General features: G+C 50.5%; 1 protein-coding gene across 1 annotated transcript; it reads left to right on the forward strand.

Annotated features, from left to right (window-relative positions):
* Positions 1-4,407: 4,407 nt before the first annotated feature.
* On the forward strand, positions 4,408-24,878 carry TUBA8 (tubulin alpha 8). The gene is made up of 5 exons (XM_055252578.2): positions 4,408-4,647; positions 15,207-15,429; positions 17,886-18,034; positions 20,090-20,770; positions 24,567-24,878. Exons 1-5 carry the CDS (start codon positions 4,645-4,647, stop codon positions 24,858-24,860), a joined length of 1,350 nt encoding a protein of 449 aa, XP_055108553.1. The 5' UTR covers positions 4,408-4,644; the 3' UTR covers positions 24,861-24,878.
* Positions 24,879-27,099: the final 2,221 nt, after the last annotated feature.

The raw sequence follows: 27,099 nt of genomic DNA on the forward strand, positions 1-27,099 counted from the left end.
AGCCATTAGCACAGTGTTTGGCATATAGAAAGTGCTCAGTGTTGGGGAATATTGAACAGATAATGAATATCACCAAGAGTCTTTTCCTGGGTGATTGATAGAAATTACCTTACCTCCTGCTCTAATGAATGTAGCTCAACTATTTAGGCCATAACTGTAATTATATTTGGTTTTATGGCCCCACAGCATTAAAATTCACACAAGAAGAACTTTACTCACACATAGTAACTGGAATGCAGTAGATGTGGATAATTTCTTTAAAAAGCCTAAATCATATGGGTGATTGTTTTCTCATAAACAGCCTAGGCTTAACTTCAGTTTCTCATCTACAAAAAGGGGACTGTACTAGGTTCTCCAGAGAAACAGAACCAGTAGGTGATATCTTGAGAGTTATAAGGAATTGGCTCATGCAATTATAGGGGCTGGGAAACCCAGGACTTGCAGTGGGCATGCTGGAGACCCAGGAGAGCTGAAGACATGGTTCCAGTCTGAGTCTGAAGCCTGAGACCCGGGAGAGCTGAAGACATGGTTCCAGTCTGAGTCTAAAGCCTGAGACCCAGGAGAGCTGATGGTGTGGTTCCAGTCTGAGTCTGAAGCCTGAGACCCACAAGAGCTGAAGACATGGTTCCAGTCTGAGTCTGAAGCCTGAGACCCACGAGAGCTGAAGACATGGTTCCAGTCTGAGTCTGAAGCCTGAGACCCACGAGAGCTGAAGACATGGTTCCAGTCTGAGTCTGAAGCCTGAGACCCACGAGAGCTGAAGATGTGGTTTCAGTCTGTCTAAAGCCTGAGACCCAGGAGAGCTGAAGACGTGGTTCCAGTCAGACTCTGAAGCCTAAGACCCACGAGAGCTGAAGACGTGGTTCCAGTCTGAGTCAAGGCCTGAGAACCAGGAGAGCTGCTGGTGAAAGTTCTAGTGCAAGGGCAGAAGACCAATGTCCTAGCTCAACAGTCAGGCAGGCAGAAGTTCCCTGTTTCTCAGCCTTTTCTATTCTGTTCTTCAGTTGGTTGGATGAGGCCCCTGCACATTAAGGAGGGCCATCTGCTTTTCATTGTCTACTGATTCATGTGTTTATCTCCCAGAAACACCCTCACAAACACACCCAGAATAATGTTCGACCAATGAATGGTGGGTACTTTGTGGCCAAGTCAAGTTGACACATAAAGTTAAACATCACAGGGACTTAAAAACATGTCCTTTCCCCTTTCCAAACTTCTACCCAGGGAGGAAAGCATACAGCAGAGTGAGATAGGGGATCCAGGATGCCACAAATCAAATAATTTTAAGAGAGAGGACAAAAACCAAAAAGAATTAGATTTTTTTTTGAGACACTTTCACTCTTGTTGTCCAGGCTGGAGTGCAATGGTGCTGTATCGGCTCACTGCAACCTCCACCTCCTGGGTTCAAGCGATTCTCCTGCCTCAGCCTCTCAAGTAGCTGGGATTATAGGTATGTGCCAGCACGCCCAGCTAATGTTGTATTTTTAGTCGAGATAGGGTTTCACCATGTTAGTCAGGCTGGTCTCAAACTCCCAACCTCAGGTGATCCGCCCGCCTTGGCCTCCCAAAATGTTGGGATTATAGGCGTGAACCACTGCACCCCACCAATTGTTTTTTCTCTAAAGACTCCAAGACCACTGTTTTAGTCTGCTTACGACTACTATCACCAAATACCACAGACTGGGTGGCTTAAACAGCAGAAATAAATTTTCTTATGATTCTGGAGGCTGGAAGTCCAATGTCAAGATGTCGGCAGAGTTGGTTTCTCCTGATGCCTCTCTCCTTGGCATGCAGATGGCCGCCTTCTCGGTGTGTCCTCACTTGGCCTTTTCTCCGTGTCTGCACCTTCCTCGTGTCTCTTCCTCCTCAACACCAGTCTTTCTGGATTAGGGTCATATCCTTAGGACCTCATTTAATCATAATCACCTCCTTAAAGACCCTATCTCTGACTACAGTCACATTGGGGATTAGGCTTTAACACATGAATTTTGGGGACACACAGTTCAGTCCATAACAGCCAACCTTTTTTATCTCCCTGGAACCCAGAGATGCTATATTTAGCATTTATGGTGTAGTCATGTCTCCCTCCAGCCCAAATTTTCATAAAGGGGAAAGATGAGGTGGTTCAAGAGTCTTGTCATAATGAAAGGCAATTCAGGGCCACCATCATTACTGGTATCATCATCATCACCATCATCATCTTTATCCCAACTGACCTTAAGAACCCGTTTATGATTTATGTGGTGGTTCACAAAGAGAACTGGAAAAGTGAATTTATTCAGCTATGTTTATTGAGCTCGCCTGATACACTCAACTAGCTATTTTTGGTGGGGAGGGCACTGAGATGAATAACACAACCCCTTCCTTTAAGGTGTTGCTGTTTTGTAGAGTGTTTAGACACACACACACACACACACACACACACACACACACACACACCCCTATACTCCAAACTAGAAAGTGATAAATACAGCCGGGCACGGTGGCTCACGCCTGTAATCCCAGCACTTTGGGAGGCCGAGGCAGGTGGATCACGAGGTCAGGAGTTCGAGACCAGCCTGACCAACATGGCGAAACCCCGTCTCTACTAAAGATACATATTAGCCGGGCATAGTGGCACCTGCCTGTAATCCCAGCTACTCAGGAGGCTGAGGCAGGAGAATCATTTGAACCCAGGAGGCAAGGTTGCAGTGAGCTGAGATCGCACCACTGCACTCCAGCCTGGGCAACAGAGCGAGACTTTGTCTCAAAAAAAAAAAAAAAAAAGAAAAGAGAAAGCAATAAATACTATGGGGCTGGACGCGATGGCTCACGCCTGTAATCCCAGCACTTTGGGAGGCTGAGATGGGTGGATCACAAGGTCAGGAGATCGAGACCATCCTGGGTAACACGGTGAAACCCTGTCTCTACTAAAAATACAAAAAATTAGCTGGGCGTGGTGGCATGTGCCTGTAGTCCCAACTACTCGGGAGGCTGAGGCAGGAGAATCACTTGAACCTGGGAGGCGGAGTTTGCAGTGAGCTGAGATCACACCACTGCACTCCAACTTGAGCTACAGAGCGAGACTCCATCAAAAATAAATAAATAAATAATACTATGGAAGAAGTAATAGAATATGCTATGGGAGAGTTTGGAAGATAAATACATATGGAGTTATAATAATAACCAAAATCCTTTATTGACCATTTATCATGTGCTTGGCACAATTAGCTTAATCCCGAGTCTTAATTGTCAGGATCTTACAGTATAAGATAGACAAAAATTCAACGCATGCTTTACTAAGTACCGTTTGTATCAGTGAGTAAAGCACTGTGTTTGGTACTCTCTCAAATGCAAAGATGATTAAGACACATGTACTATCCTTTATGAATGGGTGGCCAACAGAACAGATTGCTGCATGGGTAAGCAGAAATCTGCTCTCATTCTCTATTAGCCACAAACAGGCATGTCTTAGGAGCGGAAGGGTAGGAAGATCTCTAACTGTGCTTGGAAACTTGGGGAGTTACCATGTCTGGCTAAAGTGGTATTGTCTTAACGAAAACCTGTGAATTTGCCTGCGTTGGCTTGATGCTGAGGAAAGTGGAAGAGAGAGGCTGGGGTACACCTTTCAACATGAATGGAACTGACCACTGGAGGGAAAGAACAAGAAACAGCAGTGAGAACAAGGAACAAAGACCATCCAGCCCGTCGCCCACCTGGGGGGAAGTGAGGGGAGATGGGCAGGGTGACAATGTGGCCAACATCTAAAGTGTGAAGAGGGGCTCTTACCAAGTGCCCACCCCTTCCCAAGCAGGGGGCAACCAACATCAGCATCTGTGGCGGGTCTTACTACTGGGCAGAGGCAAGGGAACCCTGGTATGAGTTCTGGAGTACACAGGAGATGTGACTTGGGCACTTTTGGGCCTTAAAAGTAGGAAGGGATCAAGGAGGGGGGGATTTGAAAATCCCGGTGGAGGTGCGAGGTATCCGGAGAGAGGGTAAAAACGGGAACAGTCTTCAGCACCTGCCTGTACCGGGAGCTCTGTGTATGCCATCTCATTTCCGTCTACAGCAGCCAGGCGGGCCTTGGCGGCAGGAGGCACAGGCTTTGGGAGCAGAGGCCCTGCAGCTTGCCAAGCACACACGGCCCTAGGGCGCCCAGCTGAGACGGCACCTTGGCATCCGGGCCCGCTGCAGCCCGCTCGGGTCAGCTACACCCCAGTCAGGAGCCTTTCCAGCGGGTCGTAGGAGAACGGAAGTTTGGGGTGACCCGCGTGATTCGCCTGGCTGCATTTTATATTTCTTTCTCCAGCAGCTGGGGTCACGAAGGCTGCTGCTCTCACCCGCTGTGTTGGAACGTGGACACGTGCGCTTTGGTAATAGGGCAGCCTCCCCCGCGGGCGCAGTCCCCGCTGCGAGCGCCCCCGGCTGCGGAGGCGGGACCGAGGACCCGGAGATTTGAGCGGCGGGTGGGCGGGGAGGGGCCTTTGTGACCTGCCCGCCCCTCCCCGGCACTGTGATGACGGGGGGCAGCTGCGGGCCCGGCGCGCCTGTCTCCGGCGTCCCCCCCTCCCCGTGTGTCACAACGGCGGAGGCGGCTGTATCTGGAGCAGTCGGGTCGGGCAGGCCCAGCTGGGAGGTGCGCGGGCGAGGACAGCGGCCGCGATGGTGAGGCTTCCCGGGGCCGGGCGGGCTGCGGGCGCGCGGCAGGCATAGGACCGAGAGCCGAGTCTACGGGGAGGCGCACGGACCAGTCCACCTGGAGCCGCAGGGCTCAAGGCCTTCTGGGGGTGGCAGTTCAGGGTCGAGGAGTCCGCACCCTCGGGTGGGAACACCTGGTGCCCTTTATCGTACGGGGGGAAATAGAGACCAGGGGCCAGTTGTTCCTTAAAGGGACCTAAGGGAGCTTTGCGCGCAGACGAGGGGGAGGGAGGCCCTGGGGAGCCCGACGGAGAAGCGGGCGAGATTCTGGGGTCCCCAGGTGGGCAGCCTGTGGACAGAGTGGAGAGAATGGCGAGTCCGGGGATTCTGGATGGGTGGTCTGGGCCGGGGCGACTGGGGGACCAGATGCAGTCACGTCTCCAAACCCGGCCTAATGTGACAGGGCCCGGAATGTGACAGAGGACCTAGGGCGCCACGGTCCCCCACGCGTGGAGGTCTTTCTCGCACCCCCTGGCCAGCGGCTTGGGTTTGCTGCACGCACAGCCCCAGCGCGGCGGGGTCCTCCGGGCGCACTCAGCTCCCAAATCTTTCCAGCGGTCAGAGTCGAAGGACTTTGGGGGTAAGAAGTCTCTGCTTCCAAAGGCCAGGGACCTTCCACCTATTTCCTACCCTGGCTTAGGGGGATCGTGGCTGCTCCCTTCCCTGCCCCCGCCCCTTCTCCATTTGCAGACGCGGATCTTACCGAGGGGCGGCTCCAAACACGCAGTTCCTCTCTCTAGGGTCCCGCTCTCCGCCCCCAGTGCCCCTCGTGGCTAACATTTGCCCCCAATCCACTTTCCGAAAGCCCGGAATCCCAGGACTCCCTCCCGGACCCCTGATCTTTCAGCAGTAGGGAGATGGGCTGGAAAGGTTAGGGGCAGAGGGAGGGCAGAATAAGCCTATGTCATGGCCAGCGTCGGGTTCCCTGGGCAGGCTTGCTCCAGGTGTCAGTGACCCAGAAAGCAGGCGAGAACCCCCTCCGCCCCGCCATGTTACGTTTGGCCCGTGCCCAGGGCCTCCTGGCTCCCCCGGAGCTCTAGTCTTCCAGCTTCAGTTTTGTCAGCACCCTTCCTCCTCCTAGCGGGCTCCCAGACACCCCTGGGAGCTGAAAGAACTTGGGAATATTAGGGAGGGTGGCCACAGGAACCTATTTCTGCCTGAGGCTCCTGGTATGAGGCCACACAAGGGGCCCAGAGCTGCGAGTTCAGAATTTTGACTCCTGGCTCTGCAGCTAGCTGTGTGACTTCAGGAAGGTCACTTAACCTCTCTGGATGGGTTATAATTCAAATGTCCAAGGCTCCACATAGACTTTATTATTTTTAAACTTTTTATGGTAGGGAATTTCAAACATATGCCAAAGGAGAGCAAATGGAATAATGAGCCATTATATACATCATCTAACTTCAATAATTACCAACTTCTGACCTGTCTCACTTCATTTATTCCCTCCCTCCATAATTTTGAAGCAAATGCTAGGCTGCATACTCTAGAATTGATATTTAATATTTATCATATCTAGCAGGTAGCTAGTGCTTTAGGATTTTCCAAGTGCTTCCCTTGCATGCTTTAATTTGGATCTGAATGCCATTGTGGTACAGAGTGGAGCCCAGAGGATGTTTACAGGGGCGTGTCGAGGATCTCAACCCAGCCCCGTGCACAAGCTTCAGTGTGTGATCCACAGACCACTTTCTGACAATGCCTGGTAAATCAACAATTCAAACAGCAAAACCTTATTTTGAATATGCTTAAGAATTTGGGTGTTTAACTGAAAACATATGGTTAAATATTTTGAAACGGGACCACCTTTCATTTATTTTGAAACACTCAATTTTGTACAGTAGGTTCTATCTAGAACATTTAACTTGTGTGTGTTGCACTGTCTTGATGGCAAATATTTTTTATTGAACATTTTACACTCACAGAAACTTTTAAAATGTCATTTGGCTCATTTGTAAAAGGCTAAAATGACACATCTATAAACCTAGACCCCTAGAATCTCACCCTTACATAAACGACTTTATTTCTTCTAAGGATTAAGTTTCAGGCTGCTGTCCTGTCCCCTTCACTTCCCTCCCTGGTGGGGGTTTGGGGGAGGTGACCTTGGTGTTAAGGAGAATTCGATTTGGCATTTCTGTAGGTTCTGGGCAAGAAAAGTGTAACTAATCCTTATGTGTGTTTTTAAATGCACTTCTCTAGCCACTAGGCAGATGAGCATTTTTCCTCTGTGAACTTACCCCCAACCCCTTCTCCCCAGCTACCCACTGCACGGTACCACCAATACCCTTTAGCATTTCTGTCCTGGAATCTAAAGTTACACAGCTGGTAAGAAGCTGCATAGGGGCTGGAGTTTACATCTGCTGGGCACCAGAGCCTCTGTCCTGAGCCACTGGCCCGTGCTGGGACCAGCAGGCTACTCCCACAGCAGACCATTCCCATCTGCTCCCAGTGTCCTTCTAGCACGCAGCTCTCTGGGAACTCAGACTATGACACCTTTTTTGGGAAGCGGTATGGAGAATCCTGCCAGGTGCCCTAAGCCAAGCCCATGCCAATGATACCAGGGCACAGAAATTTTCTGTGGTTTATGGGGAGGTGGGAACATCTGCAACACGGCTTCCTTAACTCCATTCCGTTAGGACTGGAGAGCATGAAGGAGCCTGTCTCCCTGCAAAAATGGGCAGTTAGAGGGTCCTGGGGGCCAAATGGACATCCTTCTGCCTGCAGCCTTCTGCAGTCTCCCCACGTAGACAGGCATGGCCAAGCTCTGTGGAGTTGATAGGTGTATTCTGACCTCAGAGCACTGTGTGGGCTCCCAGGGGCTGTAGGTCACGGCTGCCTCCTCCTCCCCTCCCATCACAAAAGGCAGGTTTCCCCAGAGGCACTGGGCGCATGCCTCCAAGTGAGGGGCCTTGGCTCACAGGGCAGTGGCTGGGGCAGAGCTGCTGGATTGGTGAGTCTAGCGGGAGCCCCCAGCCTTGGGCCAGGCCCATACAGAGCTTGGGGTGGGGGTTAATGCCATTGTTGAATGTGCTTTCTCCTAGTGACCTTCAACGGGAGATGAATGTTAAAAATAATTTTGGAGGGGGAAATAGCTGGTGGATAGTGGGCCAGTGATGGGGGTGGGCAGGAGGATGTGGCACTCTTGGGGAGAGGAAGCAGACCAAATGCTCCTTTTCCCGCAAGGGATGGACAGCACTATCTGTGGCCTTTGTGGCTGGCACTTCCCCTGCAGTGTCTTCCTGTTAGGAGTTCTCTCAGATAATACGCTGCAGAGAGAGCAAGAAATGGAGCAGGCACTGTGTGCATCGGATTGAAACTCCTAAGTGTCTCTTACACCTGCCCCAGTGCCAGCCACAGCCCAGGCCTTCAATGCCCTCCAGCCTCTTATGCTGGGAGTCTCCTTAGCAGATGGCCTCATGGCCAGAGCTGGCCTCCTGTGAGCTCTGTTGCTGCCCTAACTGCAGTGCCTATCATCTGAGTCCCTCTCACGAGCCACCTTCACTCACTAAAGTGAATTTAGGCTGACTCTGTTTTTGCTGTGTCTAGCTTGCTGTCTATTCTTTGTTATGAGTGATTTCAAATATGCCCTATGATCGGAGAGTTCTGAGCAGAGAGAATTCAGCAGCCCTTCAAGAGCCACATCTGTCCTTATTTTAATTACCCCTCTGTGACACTGTGGGCCTGCTTTTCACTTGCCATCCCTGACCTAGGTCCTAAAATATATGTGATCTATTATCCCGGCCTGACAACTAGAGATAATTCGGTGTGATCACATGCTTCCTGACAGCAACTGGGGCATGAGAGCACAGGTGGTCAGGGAGTGTGGGCGGTCCCAGGCTTTCACAGGGCACACACTGTGGCCCACGTCGGCCCCTCTCCCAGATGATATGCCACTTTTACTGTCTTGTGATACTTGGAAATAGTATCACAAGACAGCCTTTTTAAGGCTTCAAAGTCTCCTTTTGCCAAGGATGGTGATTAGCTTATCTTAGTCCTCTGAGAACAAAGCAAAAGGAAATGACTGCTATTAAAATAGAATATAAGATTGATGTAAAAAAAAAAAAAAAAAGGGCTTCTTGCAGCAAAATTATAAAAGGGCTGCAAAGTTCTAGAATTTCTTTTATTGATGCTCTGCAAAACATAGGCACTGGGCGCATGCCTCCCAGCGAGGGGCCTTGGCTCACAGGGCTGTCGTTCCCCAGGCGGAGTGGTCACAGGTGGCCCAGATGTCTCATTGGCCCTGCCCTTCCTCAGCCTGCGCTCTGGACAGACTGGGCAGCGTTTGGGAACCACCCTGCGTTTTACTGCCTCTTGTTCACACTGCTCCTGCATCCACCTGAACTGCCCCAGGTCATCTTGGCCGGCTGCCTTCTTCAGGGTCCCTGTGAATATTCCTCCTTTAGGAAACCAAGCTAGAAAATGTCTCCTTCTCCTTGGAACTCCCTCTGCACTTGACCTGTACACTTCTTAGGCCCTGACCACTGTCCTTGTTGGATGGACTGCAGCCCCTCAGGGAAGGTTTTCATTCCAGTCTTCCCTGTGTTAATTGAGCACCTGCTACATTCAAGCACTGGGCTCCGTACTGGGGATTCCATGAGTGAAACAAAGCTTCCTTGCCCTCACAGAGCTTAGGTTCTCTACTAGAAAGGTGTGAAAATGAACAGGCAGCTATAATACAGTGTGATGATTACAATGACAGGAATGAAGGGAATGGGGGAGCACATGGCAGGGCCCTATGCTGGCTTGGGGTTTTGCAGACTTTCCTTAGGAAGTGACAATTAACTGGATACCTGAAGGATGAATGAGAGTTAGCCCAGTACCTCACGATGCTGTCTCAAATGCAACCACACAAAAAGATTTGCTGTAGAAATGAGTAGGTGCCTTTTGTAGCTATCCCAGCGTGAGGTCTGTGTGAGAAGTGGCATGCTTTTCATGAGGAAGGGAACTCCTTGGTCCCTCCACCTCCCTCCTCTTCACCCCCCAGAAGAAGTTGGGTGGGACAGGCTTCTGCAGCAAACAGGGGACCCCCTCCCCTCACAAGGACCAAGGAGGACAGAACTTGTCTGAGCTCTAGAAGCCCAGATTGAAAATAGAACTGAGAGAGAGAGGAGCAGTGTGAGTGACAGGCATGTGCTCTGATTGGCTAGACAGGGGAATCTGAAATATGAGTTTGGAGCGGGCACATGACTTAAATACCTTCTGCTGGGTCAGCTTCCCCTTGCCCCCATCCCCAGCCACACACATGGGCCCTGAGAAGCAGACTCCTGGTTCTGTCAGAGAAAAATGACCCATTTTCAAAGAGGCCACCCCATGAGCTATTCTCCATTTCACTCTGCACAAGAGACCTTTCCTGTTTGGAGTTCTGCTATCCGAACTCGGTCTTGGATTGGCGCAGATGTGGGCACACCCCAGGGCCCTGGGAGTTCAGAGCTGCAAGTGAGGCAGGAGGCCGTGTGGCCTAAAGGAAAGAAGTCAGGCCTGGGTCAGAAGCCCTGGATTCCGGTCCAGGCTCTTTTGCTGCTGCAGTGCTGTGACATGTTGAATTTGTCCCTTTTCCTCTCTGAGCTCAGCTGTTTCATCTGTAAAATAATGGAGAGGGAATCATATTAGGTGATCCATGAGGCTGGCCCAGCTCTGGTATCCTAAATGTTCGAAGCCGATAGAACATCCCTGGTTATGATAGAAGGATGCCTTTTCTTGGACGTGAGGATGTGTCCCACGGGCTTCAGCACTGGGTCTGCTCTGTGGAACTTCCAGGCCGAAGGCTGAGGAGGGTGATGGGGCAGCATGGCTGCAGGAGTCAGGCTCAGTGCCTGAGCTGGGAGCTCGATGCAGGAGCTGTGGGCTGCTCCTCCTCCCTGCTAGGAGCAGGTGCAAGAGGCCTGCAGAGTGCTGGGGCTGGGCACGGACCTCACAGTGCCATGAAGCCTCATGCGGCTTTGAATTTCACTTGCGATTTCTTCATGGAACTTCAAAGCCCTAACACAGTAGGCATGTAGTCAATTATTATTTGAGTAAGTGACTGCGTGCAATGGCCCAGGATAAGAGGTTTCTGGAGAGGGCAGCCCCTGCTCCTATTCTTTCTCTGTCTCCTTTATTATGATTTTTGCTTTTTACTATGAAAAATTTCAAACCTTCAGAAAAGTAGAGTAATATGCCACCCATATACCTATTATCTAGATTTAAGAAGAAGAATGATTTTTCCATCTGTTATCTGCTGTGTTTGGGAAAGATTTTAAAGTACAGATGTCATGACATTTTACCTCTAAATGCTTCGGATGCAACTCTAAAAAATAAGGATGTTTTCATACTTAACTACATTTTTATGAATACGCTGAACAAAGCAAATCAGTTTATTTGTCCCCCAAATATTTTGATTTGTTCAAACGAGAATTCAGTCAGAGTCCCCATGATGCGTGTGGTGGTGCTTGGTGGTGCCTTTGTTCCTTTGACATGGGACAGCCCCTCCCAGCTCTTCATTTCTCATGAGTTGAAAAGGCTGGGCCAGGTGCGGTGGCTCACGCCTGTAATCCCAGCACTTTGGGAGGCCGAGGCAAGTGGATCACGAGGTCAGGAGATCGAGACCATCCTGGCTAACATGGTGAAACCCTGTCTATACTAAAAGAATACAAAAAATTAGCCAGGCGTGGTGGCGGGCGCCTGTAGTCCCAGCTACCTGGGAGGCTGAGGCAGGAGAATGGTGTGAACCCAGCAGGCGGAGCTTGCAGTGAGCCGAGATCGCGCCACTGCAGTCCAGTCTGGGCGACAGAGCGAGACTCCGTCTCAAAAAAAAAAAAAAAAGTAAATAAAAAAAATTAAAAAAAAAAAAAGGCTGGACCAGCTGCCCTGTAGGATGTCTCACCTTCTGGGTTGATTTTGTTTTCTCTGATGTCACTGAACTTAATTAACCCTCTGATCCCTGTGTTTCCTGTGAAGTGGAAGCTGAATCTACCAGGCTCCGTGATGAAGGCTGAGTATTTTTGAGAAGAAGTCCTCACAGGTGGTGTGTGTGTCACACTGCGTCCCATCAGGAGGTCCTCGATGTCGGGTCGGTCCACAATTAGCGATGCTAAGACTGATCGCAGCCTTAGGCTGGCGACCCTGGTAGTTACTTTCCCCCTTGTGACTAAACAGTGATTCTTTGGCTCTCGGCGAAGATCCAGTTCCCCATCAGTCTCTCACCTAATGGTGTTGGCGTTCTTGTCCAAATCAATCACGTAATTAGAAGATGGAATAGGGCAATATTTTATAATCTATTATTCGGTCCACATTGCTTAGCAGACATTCTTCGATTAAAGAAAAAGAGCCTTCTCTAACTAACGGGGCTGTCTGGATAGGGACAAATGAATTTTTCTCTGGGGGTTTTCTTTGAGGACTTGCGGGTTTTCATCTGTGCATCCTGCTTCACTCAAATGCTGCCATCAGTCCTCTTGAGGCTCAGGTTGTCTCATCTTAGGCAGCGGGAGCCTCTTCAGGTGCTTGGGCAGCCCCTTGGTTAGCCTCCTTGCCTCTAGGCACTATGCGACGTTCCAGGCTCATCTAGCACACTCCCCACCCTGGACCTGGACGCCTCCGTCTCTCCAAGGAGCCTGGTTCCTGTTAGCAGGGACCTTGCTTCTCTCGTGATTGGTGTAGCTACTTTTCACTTTTGGGAGCACCTATGAATCTGTCAGTCATTTCCGAGTCTATTTTATGCCTCCAATTATTCTTATGAGCTAGTTCAATAGGGAAAATAGCTCTTTCTAAGGTGTGTGTGTGTGTGTGCGTGTGTGTGTGTGTTTGCACGATGGGGGCAGGGGAGAAACAGACAGACATTTTGTAAAAGACTGGCATGTGTATTAGTGTGAGATAAAAGAGGGCATTAAAAGAGGCTAAAAACATTGTCACCATGCTAGTGGTTTTCAGGTCTCCCAAACCCTTGACTCTTCCTCCCATGATCTTTGATTTTCCTAAAATATCCCTGCGTCCTCCCTGGAAAGCCCCAGAATGTTCCAGAAGTGAGAGCAGGCTGGGGGCCAGGCAGCACCGTAGGCAGGACTAGAGGGTGGTCGGGATGCGGTGGTGGTGAGGGGGCGACAGACCCAGAAGGCTGAGGGTTAGGACCACAGAGGATACTGTCACTTAGAAGGATAATATATAGGATCAGGCCCCCCTCGGGCCTCTCCAGTGTCCCCTCAGCTTCCACACCTTCCTGGGAAGTCAGAGCCACACGCTGAATGCGACGCCATGGTCTGGGTGGATAACTCGCTGGTTGTGGGTGGTTTCTGGATGCAGATGCTGCTTTCCTTAGGCCTGACTTGAGCCCTCAGATGGAGGCAGAGAATAGACCCCACAGTAAAGGAGAGAGGAGCAGGGACCTGAGAGCTCCTTCTACCTATGCTACTTCCCAGTGCAGAAAAATGCTACCAGGTAGTACCGTCATGAAAATGATAATGGCAAGACAGCATCAACAACTGTGGCTAACTTACACTTTTCAGACGAAGAGAGGTTCAGTAACTCAGCCCAGGCCACGCAGCACAGCAAGTAAATTGAGAAGGCAACATGTGAAACTGGGGGCATGGGCAGCTCTGTGGGTGAAGCCCCTCTGAAGCCACCAGGCTTACGGAGATCCAGCGGGTTGCGTCCCCCGTCGGGCTGCCCCACGCTCATCCCTGTGCTCATCCTCCCTCAAGGCAAGGACCAGGTGTCGCTCAGCTCCAGCACAGAGACAGGACTAGAGTGGGGGCACCGTTGTAAAATTGAACTAGGGGGCAATGGTCCTGAAGCTCTGACCCCTCAAGATGCTACTCAGGGCAGCTGCCCTGCTCTCCGTGTCCAGAAATTCTTCCACATCTCCAGGAGCCCCACGCTTTGACGTGGACTCTACTGGCTTCTGTGCCCAGCCGTGCCCTCTGGAGGCTCTGTCCCTGGCTTGGGTTACCCGGAGCTGGAAAATGCCAGGGCAGGTCATAGATAAAAATAGAAACCCACAGACTTGGCACATGCTTCCTGCTGGGCTCAGGCAGCTGCCCCAGGCACAGTGCCGCCTTGTGTGGGCCACTGCTTCCCCAGGGCAGGGCGTGGGTGGGAGAATTAGTCCATCATCCTTACGCATGTGCACACACACACACACACACACACTCTCCCCACACCCCTTTTTCTTTAATAATTTCAACTTTTATTTTAGATTCAGGGAGTACATATGCAGATTTGTTACAGGGTATATATCGTGATGCCAAGGTTTGGGGTACGATTAATCCTGTTACCCAGGTAATGAGCATAGTACCCTATAGTTAGTTTTCCAATCCTTGCCCCCTTCTTCCCTCCCCGCTCCAGTAGTCCCCAATGTCTACTGTTGCCATTTTTCTGTCCATGAGTACCCCATGTTTAGCTCCCACTTTTAAGAACATGTGGAATTTGGTTTTCTATTCCTGCATTAATTTGCTTAGGATAATGACCTCCAGATGCATCCATGTTGCTGCAAAGGATATGATTTCATTCTTTTGGGGGGGCTGTGTAGTATTCCATGGTGCATATGAATCACATTTTCTGTATCCAGTCTACCATTCCTGGTTGATTCCATGTCTTTGCTGTTGTGAATAGTGCTGTGATGAACGTGTGAGTGCAGGTGTCTTTTCGGTAGGATGATTTTCTTTTGGATATATACCCAGTAACAGGATTGCTGAGTGAAATGGTAGTTCTAAGTTCTTTGAGAAATCTCCAAACTGCTTTCCACAGTGGCTGAACCAGTTTACATTCCCATCAGTGCACTCCCCATCTTAAGCTGTTAGTATGAATACCAGTCAGGCAACTGTGGCTTCACATCAGAGTAATGCAGAGCTAAGGACACTCCAGGGTCAGCTTTACTTAACACTTGGCCTGGCATAGGCAAGGGGCAGGCCATGGGGCTGCAAAGGTGTTCCAATTGTTCAACGTGCAGGAAGGGCCTAATTTGTACCCTCCCCATCCTCTCTTGGGATAATAAATAGTCCTTTATTTCTACATTGGTAACCATGATACTACTGACAGCCATGGCATATACTTCCAGAGCGTGTTCCTTTCGTGAGTGCTCATTCGCTCTGTGATATCCCGAGACTGTGTGTGTGCATGTGTGTGTGCATGTGTGTGCAATGTCAGAAAGTCAGGGTCAGGAGTGGCTGTGAATGCTGCCTTGTGTGGGCGTAGGCTGAAAGGAGAGTTTCTGCCGTGATCGCCAGTTCTTCCTTGGGCCTGCTTCACCAGTGCGGGAATCTTGTGGTTTGGAATTAGCCCCTTGCTTCATCTTTGCAGCCACTCTCTTTTTTTCTTTCCTGGTATAAAAGGTTAATCCTGGGAAGCAACCTTTAGAGCAAAGCACAAAACAGCTGTGTCTTCTTTGGATCCAAGTGCTGGTCCAGCTGCTGTAGAGCTGGGGCACCTGCAGCCTCAACGCCACTGGCAATGGGGGGCTGGGGCCTGGCTGGCCTGCAAGGTGAATGTTATGGGGGTGTAGGGCAAAGGCATGCTGGGGGCCTGGACTCTCTGACCTCGATGCTTCCCTCTCCCCACAGCGGGAATGCATATCAGTCCACGTGGGCCAAGCAGGAGTTCAGATTGGCAATGCCTGCTGGGAGCTCTTCTGCCTGGAACACGGCATCCAGGCAGATGGCACTTTTGATGCTCAAGCCAGCAAGATCAACGATGATGACTCCTTCACCACCTTTTTCAGCGAGACTGGCAATGGGAAGCATGTGCCCCGGGCTGTCATGATAGATCTGGAGCCTACTGTAGTGGGTGAGTGGGGGCGGAGTTCCTCTCCACAGAGAACATCACGAAACTGCAGAGGCATTGGCCCACGGTAGCTAAGGAAGCAGCGTCTCTAGCTGGAAGGTGGGGATGGTGCAACCGGAGCCTCCCACCCCACGTGACATCTGTCAGCTCATTGGGGTCCCCACAGTCTCGGGGAATCTCATAACAGTGATCAAGACACTATGCAGAACAAAATGCCTCCGACTTCAACCCCCAAAACCTGCAGCACCATATCAAAATGGTCACATCGCTACTAAATACTAAGGATAAGAAAATCCAAATAATTTTAGAAATTATAAGACACCCCTAAGTGAGCAATTTCCCTAAGTATAGGTTTCTAGGTCTGCCCTCGGGGTGGGTATAACCTCACAGCATCTTACACACAAAGGGGCCTATCACAGCAGGCACATTCCTTCACAGCCAGGGGCCGCTGGAGTTCTGGAATGAGGTTCATCCAGGTTTAGGAAACACAGAGGATTCTGCCTTGTGTCTAGGCAGATCTCCCCCTCCCACACTATCCCCTAGTAGTGCCACTTCCCCTGTTTCTGACCCCTGGGTCAACTCTCAGTTGAACATCAGGATTTCCCCAGCTCCAAGCCTGGCTCCTCAAGCCAGAGATGGAAAGTTCCACAAAGAGGACTGGCATGAACTATATGCCTCAACACCAATGTCTAGGGGCAACAGAGGGCAGAGGCTCCACCCCCTGGATGTTTGCACCAATGCACAAAGTGCAGGTTACCTCCCGAGCCACTGCACAGATGATTTTTCTGCAGGGAGTAGAGGAACCCTGAAGAGAAGAGGCGACATAGTTGGGGCCTGATGTGTCTTGATCTGCTCTGTATCCACTTTGTGTGGACCCTTGAAAGTGAGCAGAGACCCCTTAAAGGCCTCTCTAGGGCTCTTGCTCCTCTACGACCTGGAACATAGCTTTGCTTCCCATTATTCTAAAATATGTCTAACGCCTGACATACATTATTGCCACCATGAGGTGGAGTTGAGGGGTGGGACAACTCTTGGGGGTCTAGGTTCTGGGCAGATCATCCGGAATCTTTCTCCATGTCCCTAGAATATTTTAATGCAAAAGGACTTAAGTTAAATTGTTGGTACACCTTGGCCGGGCACGGTGGCTCACACCTGTAATCCCAGCACTTTGGGAGGCCGAGGCGGGCGGATCACGAGGTCAGGAGATCGAGACCATCCTGGCTAACACAGTGAAACCCCGTCTCTACTAAAATTACAAAAAATTAGCCAGGCGTGGTGGTGGGTGCCTGTAGTCCCAGCTACTTGGGAGGCTGAGGCAGGAGAATGGCGTGAACCCAGGAGGCGGAGCTTGCAGTGGGCCGAGATCGCGCCACTGTATTCCAGCCTGGGCGACAGAGCGAGACCCCGTCTCCAAAAAAAAAAAAAAAAAAAAAAAAAAAAATTGTTGATACACCTTGCAGCATGAAAGAAAAAACAAAAGGGAAACCTGGAGGAGTGGAAGGGAGGAGAGGCAATTGGCGTTGGTGTTCGATGAGCCTTTTTTGTTTGTTGGTTGGTTGGTTGGTTGGTTTTTTTGAGACGGAGTCTCGCTCTGTCGCCCAGGCTGGAGAGCAGTGGCGCTATCTCGGCTCACCGCAAGCTCCGCCTCCCGGGTTCACGCCATTCTCCTGCCTCAGCCTCCTGAGTAGCTGGGACTACAGGCGCCCGCCACCACGCCTGGCTAATTTTTTTGTATTTTAAGTAGAGACGTGGTTTCACCATGTTAGCCAAGATGGTCTCGATCTCCTGACCTCGTGATCTGCCTGCCTTGGCCTCCTAAAATCCTAGGATTACAGGCGTGAGTCACTGCACCTGGCCGGCCCAAGTTTTGTTGCTGTTGGTTTTTTTTTGGAAATGGAGCCTCGCTCTGTCTTCTTGCCCAGGCTGGAGTGCAGTGGCAAGATCTCGGCTCACCTCAGCCTCTGCCTCCCAGGTTCAAGAGATTCTCTTGCCTCAGCCTTCCGAGTAGCTGGGACTACAGGCGCACGCTGCCATACCTGGCTAACTTTTTGTATTTTAGTCGAGATGGAGTCTCACCGTGTTGCCCAGGCTGGTCTTGAACTCCTAAGCTCAGGCAATCCGCCCGCCTCGGCCTCCCAAAATGGTAGGATTACAGGCGTGAGCCACTGCGCCCGGCAGTGTTCGATGAGCTTTGTAAAGCTAAGGCTTTTTAGGGTTCTAGCCAGCAGGGCAGCCTGCTTCTCACCGCCCACATGAGCCACGGGCCTTGGCTCTGTTAGTCCCTGAGCTACCCGGGAATTCTCTTAGCCTTTTGCAGATTCATTATGAGGTGGTCTGGCTTAAAAGCTCCGTGGAGTTTTATAGGTAGGGGAGAACGGAAGGGGGTCCTGCAGTAGTGTGGTAGGGAGGGAGGCTTCTCCCCTGGGCAGTAGGACCTAACGGTCTTCCTCTCTTGGAAGATGAGGTTCGGGCAGGAACCTACCGCCAGCTCTTCCATCCAGAGCAGCTGATCACAGGAAAGGAGGATGCAGCCAACAACTATGCCCGGGGCCACTACACGGTGGGTAAGGAGAGCATTGACCTGGTGCTGGACCGCATACGGAAGCTGGTAAGATCAGGAGGGCAGGGGACGGGTGGGTCAGGCTGGAGTGGACAGGCTTGGCCCCATGCCTCTTTGATCAGGCTGGGGAGAGGCATCTGACCCCTGGCTATAGGACGGAGCTCCTAAGGTTTGGGAATTTCTGCTTAAATTCTGTAAGAAGCATGCACAGGGGTGATGCCCCTTCCTCTGTGTTGGCATCATAGACTGTGTTCCAGGCTGAGGCCCTACTCATACTCACTGATACTCTCTGGTAGTATCTGGGGAAGGTTCCCGGTGTAAGGCAGGATGAGGTCTCTGCTGGTTGGAAACACACGTTAACAAAGCATTTAACTTGGAAGAGGAGAGGAAGAGATTGTTGATACATTTGGGCACTTACAAGTGCCATTACAAATGTCAAGCACATTCCTTCATTTAATCCTTAATAATTATACTTAGGAGGTGTCCTTCCTGTACTTCACAGATGAAGAAATTGAGGGCCAGGGTGGTTCAATGTCTTAGCCTGGGTCACACAGCTAAAAAGTGACAGAGTTGGGCTTTGAACTCGGTTGGACTACAAAGCTCTTGAGTTGTAGGTTGTGTCACTTTATTTATTTAAACTTCCATTTGCTTATCTGTATAATGGAAAAGCTTGGACCTGATCACATGTTCTTTACTTGGGAGGTAAGGGTGCCAAATTTTTGCATATGTTCACTTTTTCTGTTTAGAGGAGGGCTTGTCAGAGTCATTGGCCTCAGAGCTGTCTGTGGTCCCCAAAAGTTCAAATCACACCCAGTGGGAAAATCCTGTGATTCTGTGAATTCTCTGATAAGAGCTGACATCCGTGCTTACAACGCATCAGGCCCTTGCTAAGCATGTTATGCCATTTTATTTAATTGTCACAATAACCTTATGAGGATTTTCTATTGTCCCCATTTTCACTAAGAAGGAACAGAAGCAGCCAGGCACGGTGGCGCATGCCTGTAATCCCAGCACTTTGGGAGGCTGTGGGGGGTGGATTATGTGGTCAAGAGATGGAGACCATCCTGGCCAACATGGTAAAACCCCATCTCTACTAAAAATACAAAAACTTAGCTGGGCATGGTGGCATGCCCCTGTAGTCCCAGCTACTCAGGAGGCTGTGGCAGGAGAATTGCTTGAACCCAGAAGGCAGAGGTTGCAGTGAACCAAGATTGCACCACTGCACTCCAGCCTGGCGACAGAGCGAGACTCTGTCTCAAAAAAAAAAAAAAAAAAAAGGAACAGAACAGAAGTTTGGAGAGGTTCAGTAACTTGCTCAAGTTCTTACAACCAAGAAATGGCAAAGTTGATATTAGAACTCAGGCTTTCTGGCTCCATGTACCTTTCTGAAATTGGTGCCCTGAGTCACCTTCCAAGGTTGGGTTGAAGTGTGCAGGCAGCAGTTCCCACAAAATCAAATGACAAGAGCAGGGAAAGTGGGCAAGGAGTTGGGGCCCTCAAAGTGCAAAGTCACCATCCACTGTGGTTCTGAAACTCTCATTCCCTGTTCAACCAAGTTACTGGGCTGAAACCTTCATGTACCTAGAGGCGTGTGCCCCTGCAGCTTGCCATCCTATTAAAAGACATAGAGACAGAGTCTTGCTCTGTCATCCAAGCCAGAGTGCAGTGCTGTGATCATAGATTTCTGCAGCTGTGAGCTCCTGGGCTCAAGTGATCCTCCCACCTCAGCATCCCAAGTAACTGGGACTACAGGTGTGCATCACCACGCCCAGTTAACTTTTAAAATTTTCTGTAGATGTGAGGTCTCACTATGTTGCCCATGCTGGTTGTGAACTCCTGGCCTCAGTGGATCCTCCTGCCTCAGCTTTCCAAACTGCTGGGATTACAGGCATTGAGTCACTGTGCCTGGCCCCATCCCATATTTTAGCCACTCCTCCAAAGATCAATACAACTCCTTTTGTTTCCTTACTTCTTCAAAGCTGTTTTGATTTCATCCACAAAAAAATATGGGGCAGACAGAGTGGGTGGCCTGGCTTTTTTACTGTGGAATGTTCTCGGAAGCTTGTCTTCATGATTTCTTCTCATGTCCTGCTCTCTCCCCAGACAGATGCTTGCTCTGGCCTGCAGGGCTTCCTGATTTTCCACAGTTTTGGTGGGGGCACTGGCTCCGGCTTCACTTCCCTGCTGATGGAACGCCTCTCCCTGGATTATGGCAAGAAATCCAAGCTGGAGTTTGCCATCTACCCAGCCCCCCAGGTCTCTACGGCAGTGGTGGAGCCCTACAACTCCATTCTGACCACCCACACCACACTGGAACATTCAGACTGTGCTTTCATGGTGGACAACGAAGCCATCTACGACATCTGCCGCAGGAACCTTGACATTGAGCGCCCTACCTATACCAACCTCAACCGCCTCATCAGTCAGATTGTGTCCTCAATCACTGCTTCTCTCCGCTTTGACGGGGCCCTCAATGTGGACCTCACTGAGTTCCAGACCAACCTGGTACCCTACCCCCGCATCCACTTCCCGCTGGTCACCTACGCGCCCATCATCTCTGCTGAGAAAGCCTATCACGAACAGCTCTCCGTGGCCGAGATCACCAGCTCCTGCTTTGAGCCCAACAGCCAGATGGTGAAGTGTGACCCAAGACATGGCAAGTACATGGCCTGCTGCATGCTCTACCGGGGCGACGTGGTGCCCAAGGATGTGAATGTCGCTATTGCTGCCATCAAGACCAAGAGGACCATCCAGTTTGTAGACTGGTGTCCCACAGGCTTCAAGGTGAGAGCTGATGACTTAGGAAGGGGAGAGAGGACCAGAGAAGCAGAGGGAGATGGCCAAGGATATGCAATTCCACGGGCGCTTCAGGCTTTATGTGATGATAAGGGGAGGGGGACTTCAACCAAATGTAGCATGAATGGAATTCAGCTTTGGTTGAGACACAAATGCTGTTAAAGTTTTGTCTGTTTAGGCCATTTTAGAAAAGTTTGGTGCTATTTTAAATTGATTAATTGGTTAATCACCTTTGGTTTTGTTTACTGAGCAACAAGTAATGATTTGGTATTGGCCTGAATCTACTCACCCGAAGTGCAATGCTTTTGGTGTTCACGATTTGGTTCAATTTGCCTAACGTTATTTATTTATTTATTTATCTTTTTGAGATGGAGTCTCACCCTGTCACCCAGGCTGGAGTGCAGTGGCACCATCTGGGCTCACTGCAAGCTCCGCCTCCCAGGTTCACGCCATTCTCCTGCCTCAGCCTCCCCAGTAGCTGGGACTACAGGCGCCCACCACCACGCCTGGCTAATTTTTTTGTATTTTTAGTAGAGATGGGGGTTCACCGTGTTAACCAGGATGGTCTCGATCTCCTGACCTCGTGATCCACCCGCCTTGGCTTCCCAAAGTGCTGGGATTACAGGCGTGAGCCACTGTGCCCGGCCTTTTTTTTTTGTGAAACGGAGTCTCGCTCTGTCACCAAGGCTGGAGTGCAGTGGCACGATCTTGGCTCACTGCAAGCTCCGCCTCCTGGGTTCACGCCATTCTCCTGCCTCAGCCTCCCGAGTAGCTGGGACTACAGGCGCCTGCCACCACGCCCAGCTAATTTTTTATATTTTTAGTAGAGATAGGGTTTCACTGTGTTAGCCAGGATGGTCTTGATCTCCTAACCTTGTGATCCGCCCGTCTTGGCTGGGATTACAGGCATAAGCCACCGCGCCTGGCCTCCAACCTAAAGTAAGTTTTAATGGATATTTTACACTTCTTTGTACAGCATGATTTTGTGGCCATTTTAATTTTAGAGTTAACCAAATTATTCCAGTTGCCAGAGGGGTATGATGCCTCTCTCTAACAAAAAGGTGTGTTCTCCCAATTTATTTTGAAAACTTAAATATCTGTCCTGCATATCTTAATCAATTTGGAGTAATAAGATACTTTTATAGTTATTCTATGATTGCTATTTTCCATTGCCATTAACCAGGAGTAAGCAAAAACCAGCAAGCCGTGTGGCTGGTGGTAGACCACGTGCCCGCAGTCTGGAAAATGCCAGGCTCAGAGAGTCGGTGGCGAGATACAAAATAGCGAGGGTAGACCCTGGGGCCCCAGGACCAGGAGTGCTGAATGGCAGAAGTCAGCGCCCTGAGCTGGACCGGCAGGCATGCAGTCTGGCTGTGCACGTGAACAGCTCAGCCACTCCACCCATGGTCTTTTGTCAGATTCTGCCATCATAACAGCTACCACATTCACATTAACTACTGCCCTGTAGTCAGGATTTCTTTTTTTATTTTTTATTTTTTAATTTTTTTTCCCCTGAGATGGAGTCTTGCTCTGTTGCCTGGGCTGGAGTGCAGTGGTGCGATCTCGGCTCACTGCAACCTTTGCCTCCCGGGTTCAAGTGATTCTCCTGCCTTAGCCTCCCAGGTAGCTGGGATTACAGGCGCCCGCCACCATGCCTGGCTAATTTTTGTATTTTTAGTAGAGATGGGGTTTCGCCATATTGGCCAGGTTGGTCTCAAATTCCTGACCTCTGGTGATCCACCTGCCTCGGCCTCTCAAAGCACTGGGATTACAGGCATGAGCCACCAAGCCTGGCCCCTAGTCATGCTTTCAATCATTCAGAGGTTTTACTGGTACCTATTGTGTGTCGGTGTTTGTCTCAGTTGCTGGAGGTGAAGAGATGAGCATGCCTCAGTTTTCTTGGCGGGAGTTACAAGTGTGAGGCACCAGCTGCATGCTGGCCTCATGGCTGCCCTGCATGGGTCTGAGGCTTTGACCTGGCTGTTCTGCTGAGTGAGGAGTGTAGCATCCTTTTCACTGCTATCCTCCTAGCTACATATATAATATTCCCCCAAGACTATGCCTGTTTTTTATGTGAGAGTTCTAATCATCCTGGCAAAACCAGTCAAGGTCTTCCAAAAAATGAAATTCTTTCTTCTTTTTCAAATGGAAACAAACAACAAGCTAGTAGGAGAATGAATGGGAAAAAAGAGAATGAATGAGAGGGACATGGTGGGTGATGGGGAAATTAACAAAGTGGAAATGTCCCCTCATTCTCTCTCCTTTAAGCAGAAGCTCTGGGGTCATGTCCTGAAGGATCATTATGGCAGCATTAGCATAAGCTAAGAAAAGTATGTTCCCTGGAGTGGATGCTGCTAAACTTAATCTTCTTGCATTCCCTCCAACAGTACTTGTCCCCAGTTGACTCAGGTCAAGAAATGTTAGCACTTAGAGGAGAGCAGGTTGGCCCAGGCACAAGGTTTATGGCAGTCAGGTCAGATCTAGCAACGTACGTGATGTGGCCAAGTTCATATTCATTGCCTTTCCCTTCTTCACTTTGCCCCTCTCCCAGTATCACCTCCACCTCCAAGAGGCCACCTGTGCCTAACAGGAGTGACGGCTGCTGTGGGCCCAGTGGCTAGCTGGCTACCCATGTTGCCACACAGCTGGCTGCCATTCCCACCCCAGCCCCTCAGGAGGATGTGCATTTTAAAGCTATGGATTTAAGAGACTGGCAATTAAAATGTGGTGATCTCAGTGGGAGAGGTGGCTGAGGACATCACTGTGGTTCTCATAAGTAATGTCACGGTTTGCCACGTTAGACTCGTCCCAGTTTCCCATGGTTCCTGGGGTTGGCTTTGGTTTGGGACGTGTGTTGGGAAGAAGAGAGATTTCCAGGATAGCAGCACCACTGTAAGACGGGTCTGGGCTGAGCCTGGGAGACCTGCCATGCTGCCAGAACTTGGCAAGACCTTCAACAACCTTCTTGGATTGGAGTCCCTGCTTTTCTTCTAAGAAGCCCCGATTCCCAAAAACATAGAGCCTGGTTATCACCAACACCACCCCGGGGCCTTTCGGCTCTCTTTATTTATTGCTCTGGAATATCCCTGTGACCTCTTCCAACAGTTTTCACTCTTGGCAGGGAAACTTCCTTAAATTTACTTGCAACACAACTAAGAGGAACTTCAGATGACCACTTGGGAGAGAGTACACTTTTGAACAGCTTCGAATCTAGAATGCATTTCCCTCTTACACATACACATGTACCAGACACCTCCCACCCGCTCCTAATGTCGCTCGTGACTCTCATTTGCCTGCTTGCTGAGCCCCCTATACCAGCCCTGTCCTCCTTCTCTAGCCTTTGATTGCCCAGCCCTTCCCCATCTACTTTTTTTTGTTTTGTTTTTAAGAGACAGGGTCTTGCTGTGTCCCTGCCACTGGAGTGCAGTGGAACCATTGTAGCTCACTGCAGCCTTGACCTCGTGGGCTCAAGTGATCCTTCCACCTCAGCCTCCCTGAGTAGCTGGGACTAGTAGGCGTAGCCACCATGCCTGGCTAATTTTTTTTTTGGTAGAGATGGGTTTTTGCTCTGTTGCCCTGCCTGCTTTCACTTTCTCTTCAGCTTCTCCCCCGCCACCTGCTGGCTTCCCCAGTCCCATCCCGCCTGTTGCATCCCTTAGCCCCACTCCCACGCCCATGACCATGACTTGAAGCCATGCCAGGTGACCAAGATGTCCCATCCTGAGTTATTCTCTGGCTGACTTGGATCTTCTTCTGTGGCTCCTCCTCTTTCTCTGTCCCTCAGGTGGGCATCAACTACCAGCCCCCGACCGTGGTCCCCGGGGGAGACCTGGCCAAGGTGCAGCGGGCCGTCTGCATGCTCAGCAACACCACGGCCATCGCGGAGGCCTGGGCCCGCCTCGACCACAAGTTTGACCTCATGTACGCCAAGCGGGCCTTTGTGCATTGGTATGTCGGAGAGGGGATGGAAGAAGGAGAATTTTCTGAGGCCAGAGAAGACTTAGCTGCCCTGGAGAAGGATTATGAAGAAGTGGGGACTGATTCGTTTGAAGAAGAAAATGAAGGGGAGGAATTTTAAATATACACCTTCCCCTTGGCTGTGTCTCTTTATTTATGCTGCTCCATTCAAAGCACATGTTCAAGAGAACAGAACACTCTCCCCACCCCAGCCTGATTCCTGCCTTACCCAGGAGGAGGGTGCCCGGCCCCAGTACCCAGGGTGGCACGACTGGGCTAAGTGGACACTGAGCTCCATCAGGCCCTCCCTGGGTAGGAGCAGCTTTGTGTCACTAAAGAAAGTGAGGGCTACTGTCTCCGGGGGGTGAGGCTGCAGCCCAGTTTCACATGCAAGGAGGCCTAATCAAGAATTTCAATTCCAGGTCAGGCTGGGTCCAGCCCCAAAATGTGGCCTGCTGGCTGGGGAGTGGGAACACTCAGAGAAAGGGGAGATCTGGGCCTGGGAAGATTCCGGGGCAGGGGTGAGCGGGCGTTCACATGAGTGGGTCTATAGCCCGCTCTGGGCATCGTCTAGACTTAGCATGCATTCACTCCCCCATCGCATATTTCAATACACACCCTGTCCTAGGCACTGAGAGCTGGAGAGTTGGTGATAAGTGAGATGGACACATTTCCTGCCCTCATACAAACATAAATAAAGTGAATAAGGTCATGTCAGCTGGTGTCGAGTGAGAGAAAGTAAAAAGCAGTGGTGAGAGAGTGTCTGGGCGTGCTCCTGTGGACTGCGTGGTCAAGACAGCCTCACGGAGGCCTGGGCCATGCAAAAGGATGCTGGGTGCAGGGAGAAGCAAGTGCAAAAACTAGGAACAAGCTTGGAGCGTCTGCAGAGCAGAAAGGAGACTGTTTCCTGGAGGATGGTGAGAGGGGAAGAGTCAGGGAGACAAGACCCAGGAGCCAGGCAGGGCCAGAGTGCATCCAGCCTTATAGGCCATAGAGAGGAGTTTAGAATTTTTTCTAAGTGAAACAGAAGGATTTGGAAGGTTTCAAGCAGGATATCTATACCTTATTTCTATATTCATACTGACCTTATCTCCAATCCTCCCAACAGTCTCAAAATGGATATTCTGCTCATTGTGTAGATGAACAGACCGGGATGTTTTAGGTGTTGGAGACAGTAGGAGGTAGAGCTGAGATGCAGGGCCTGCCTTTCCTCCTGTCCTGTCCACCCTACACTACAATGTTTCTGTTTTTTTTTTTTTTTTTTTTTTGAGATAGAGTCTTGCTCTGTTGCCCAGGCTGGAGTCCAGTGGCGCGATCTTGGCTCACTGCAAGCTCCACCTCCTGGGTTCACACCATTCTCCTGCCTCAGCCTCCCGGAGTAGCTGGGACTACAGTCTCCCACCACCACGCCCGGCTAATTTTTGTATTTTTAGTAGAGATGGGGTTTCACCGTGTTAGCCAGGATGGTCTCGATCTCTTGACCTCGTGATCGGCCTGCCTTGGCCTCCCAAAGTGCTGGGATTACACGCGTGAGCCACTGTGCCTGGCCTACCCTACACCGTTTCTAACCCTGTGTCTTTGTGCCAGGTTGCAGCTGCTGCCTGATAAAATGCTGGATGGAGAGAGGCACAATCTGTATCATTTGCAAAGGAGCGGGTGGCTACCTGCTCCTCTTCCCTGAAGTGGGCAACTCTGGCGGAATCTAAGGAGTAATCAAAGGCCATGAACCAGCTAGGAAGATACCCAGGGCTGGGCCCATGGTAGGTCTCTGGGCATTAAGTGCACACTTCTTTACGTGTGGACGTTTCTGTCCTGTATTCCTTGGAAGATCTAAGAGAAACAGAGTAAAATGTCCCAAGGAAAGGAAGATTAGACATGAGGTGATGCCAGGTACTTATAGAGGCCCCAGATCTGTTGTCCACTGTGACCGCTCTTGCCAGAGGTCATGCCTGCACCAGGTTCCATGGGAACTGGCCGGGACACACTTAGCCGTGGTAGAGAATCAGGGTCAGGAGCTGTCAGTCCCCATTCAGGAGGATGCATCCTTCTCTCTCCATAAAGCTGAGACCTACTCAGATAACCCTGAAAGGACTTCCTGCGTGTGTGAGTATGCCCTGTTAGGGGGAGTATAGCACACCTGCTAGGCAGGGCTTAGGGAGGGGGCAAAGCGTGTGTGATATGTTCCTTTCTTCTCGATTAATGCAAATTAAGTTAAACATGAATGGCAAAGTCACAAAAGTGCTAAGAGGCATGAATACAGGGAGCTGGGTCAGCAGGGAAGTTTGGGACGATACACAAGGGCCTTGGATGTATCCCTGCTCCTCCCAGCTGCTTCTCCTCTCCCCCTTCTCCTCCTTTGC

The sequence above is a fragment of the Symphalangus syndactylus genome, chromosome 18 (genome assembly GCF_028878055.3).
Source record: "Symphalangus syndactylus isolate Jambi chromosome 18, NHGRI_mSymSyn1-v2.1_pri, whole genome shotgun sequence".
Lineage (NCBI taxonomy): Eukaryota > Metazoa > Chordata > Mammalia > Primates > Hylobatidae > Symphalangus > Symphalangus syndactylus.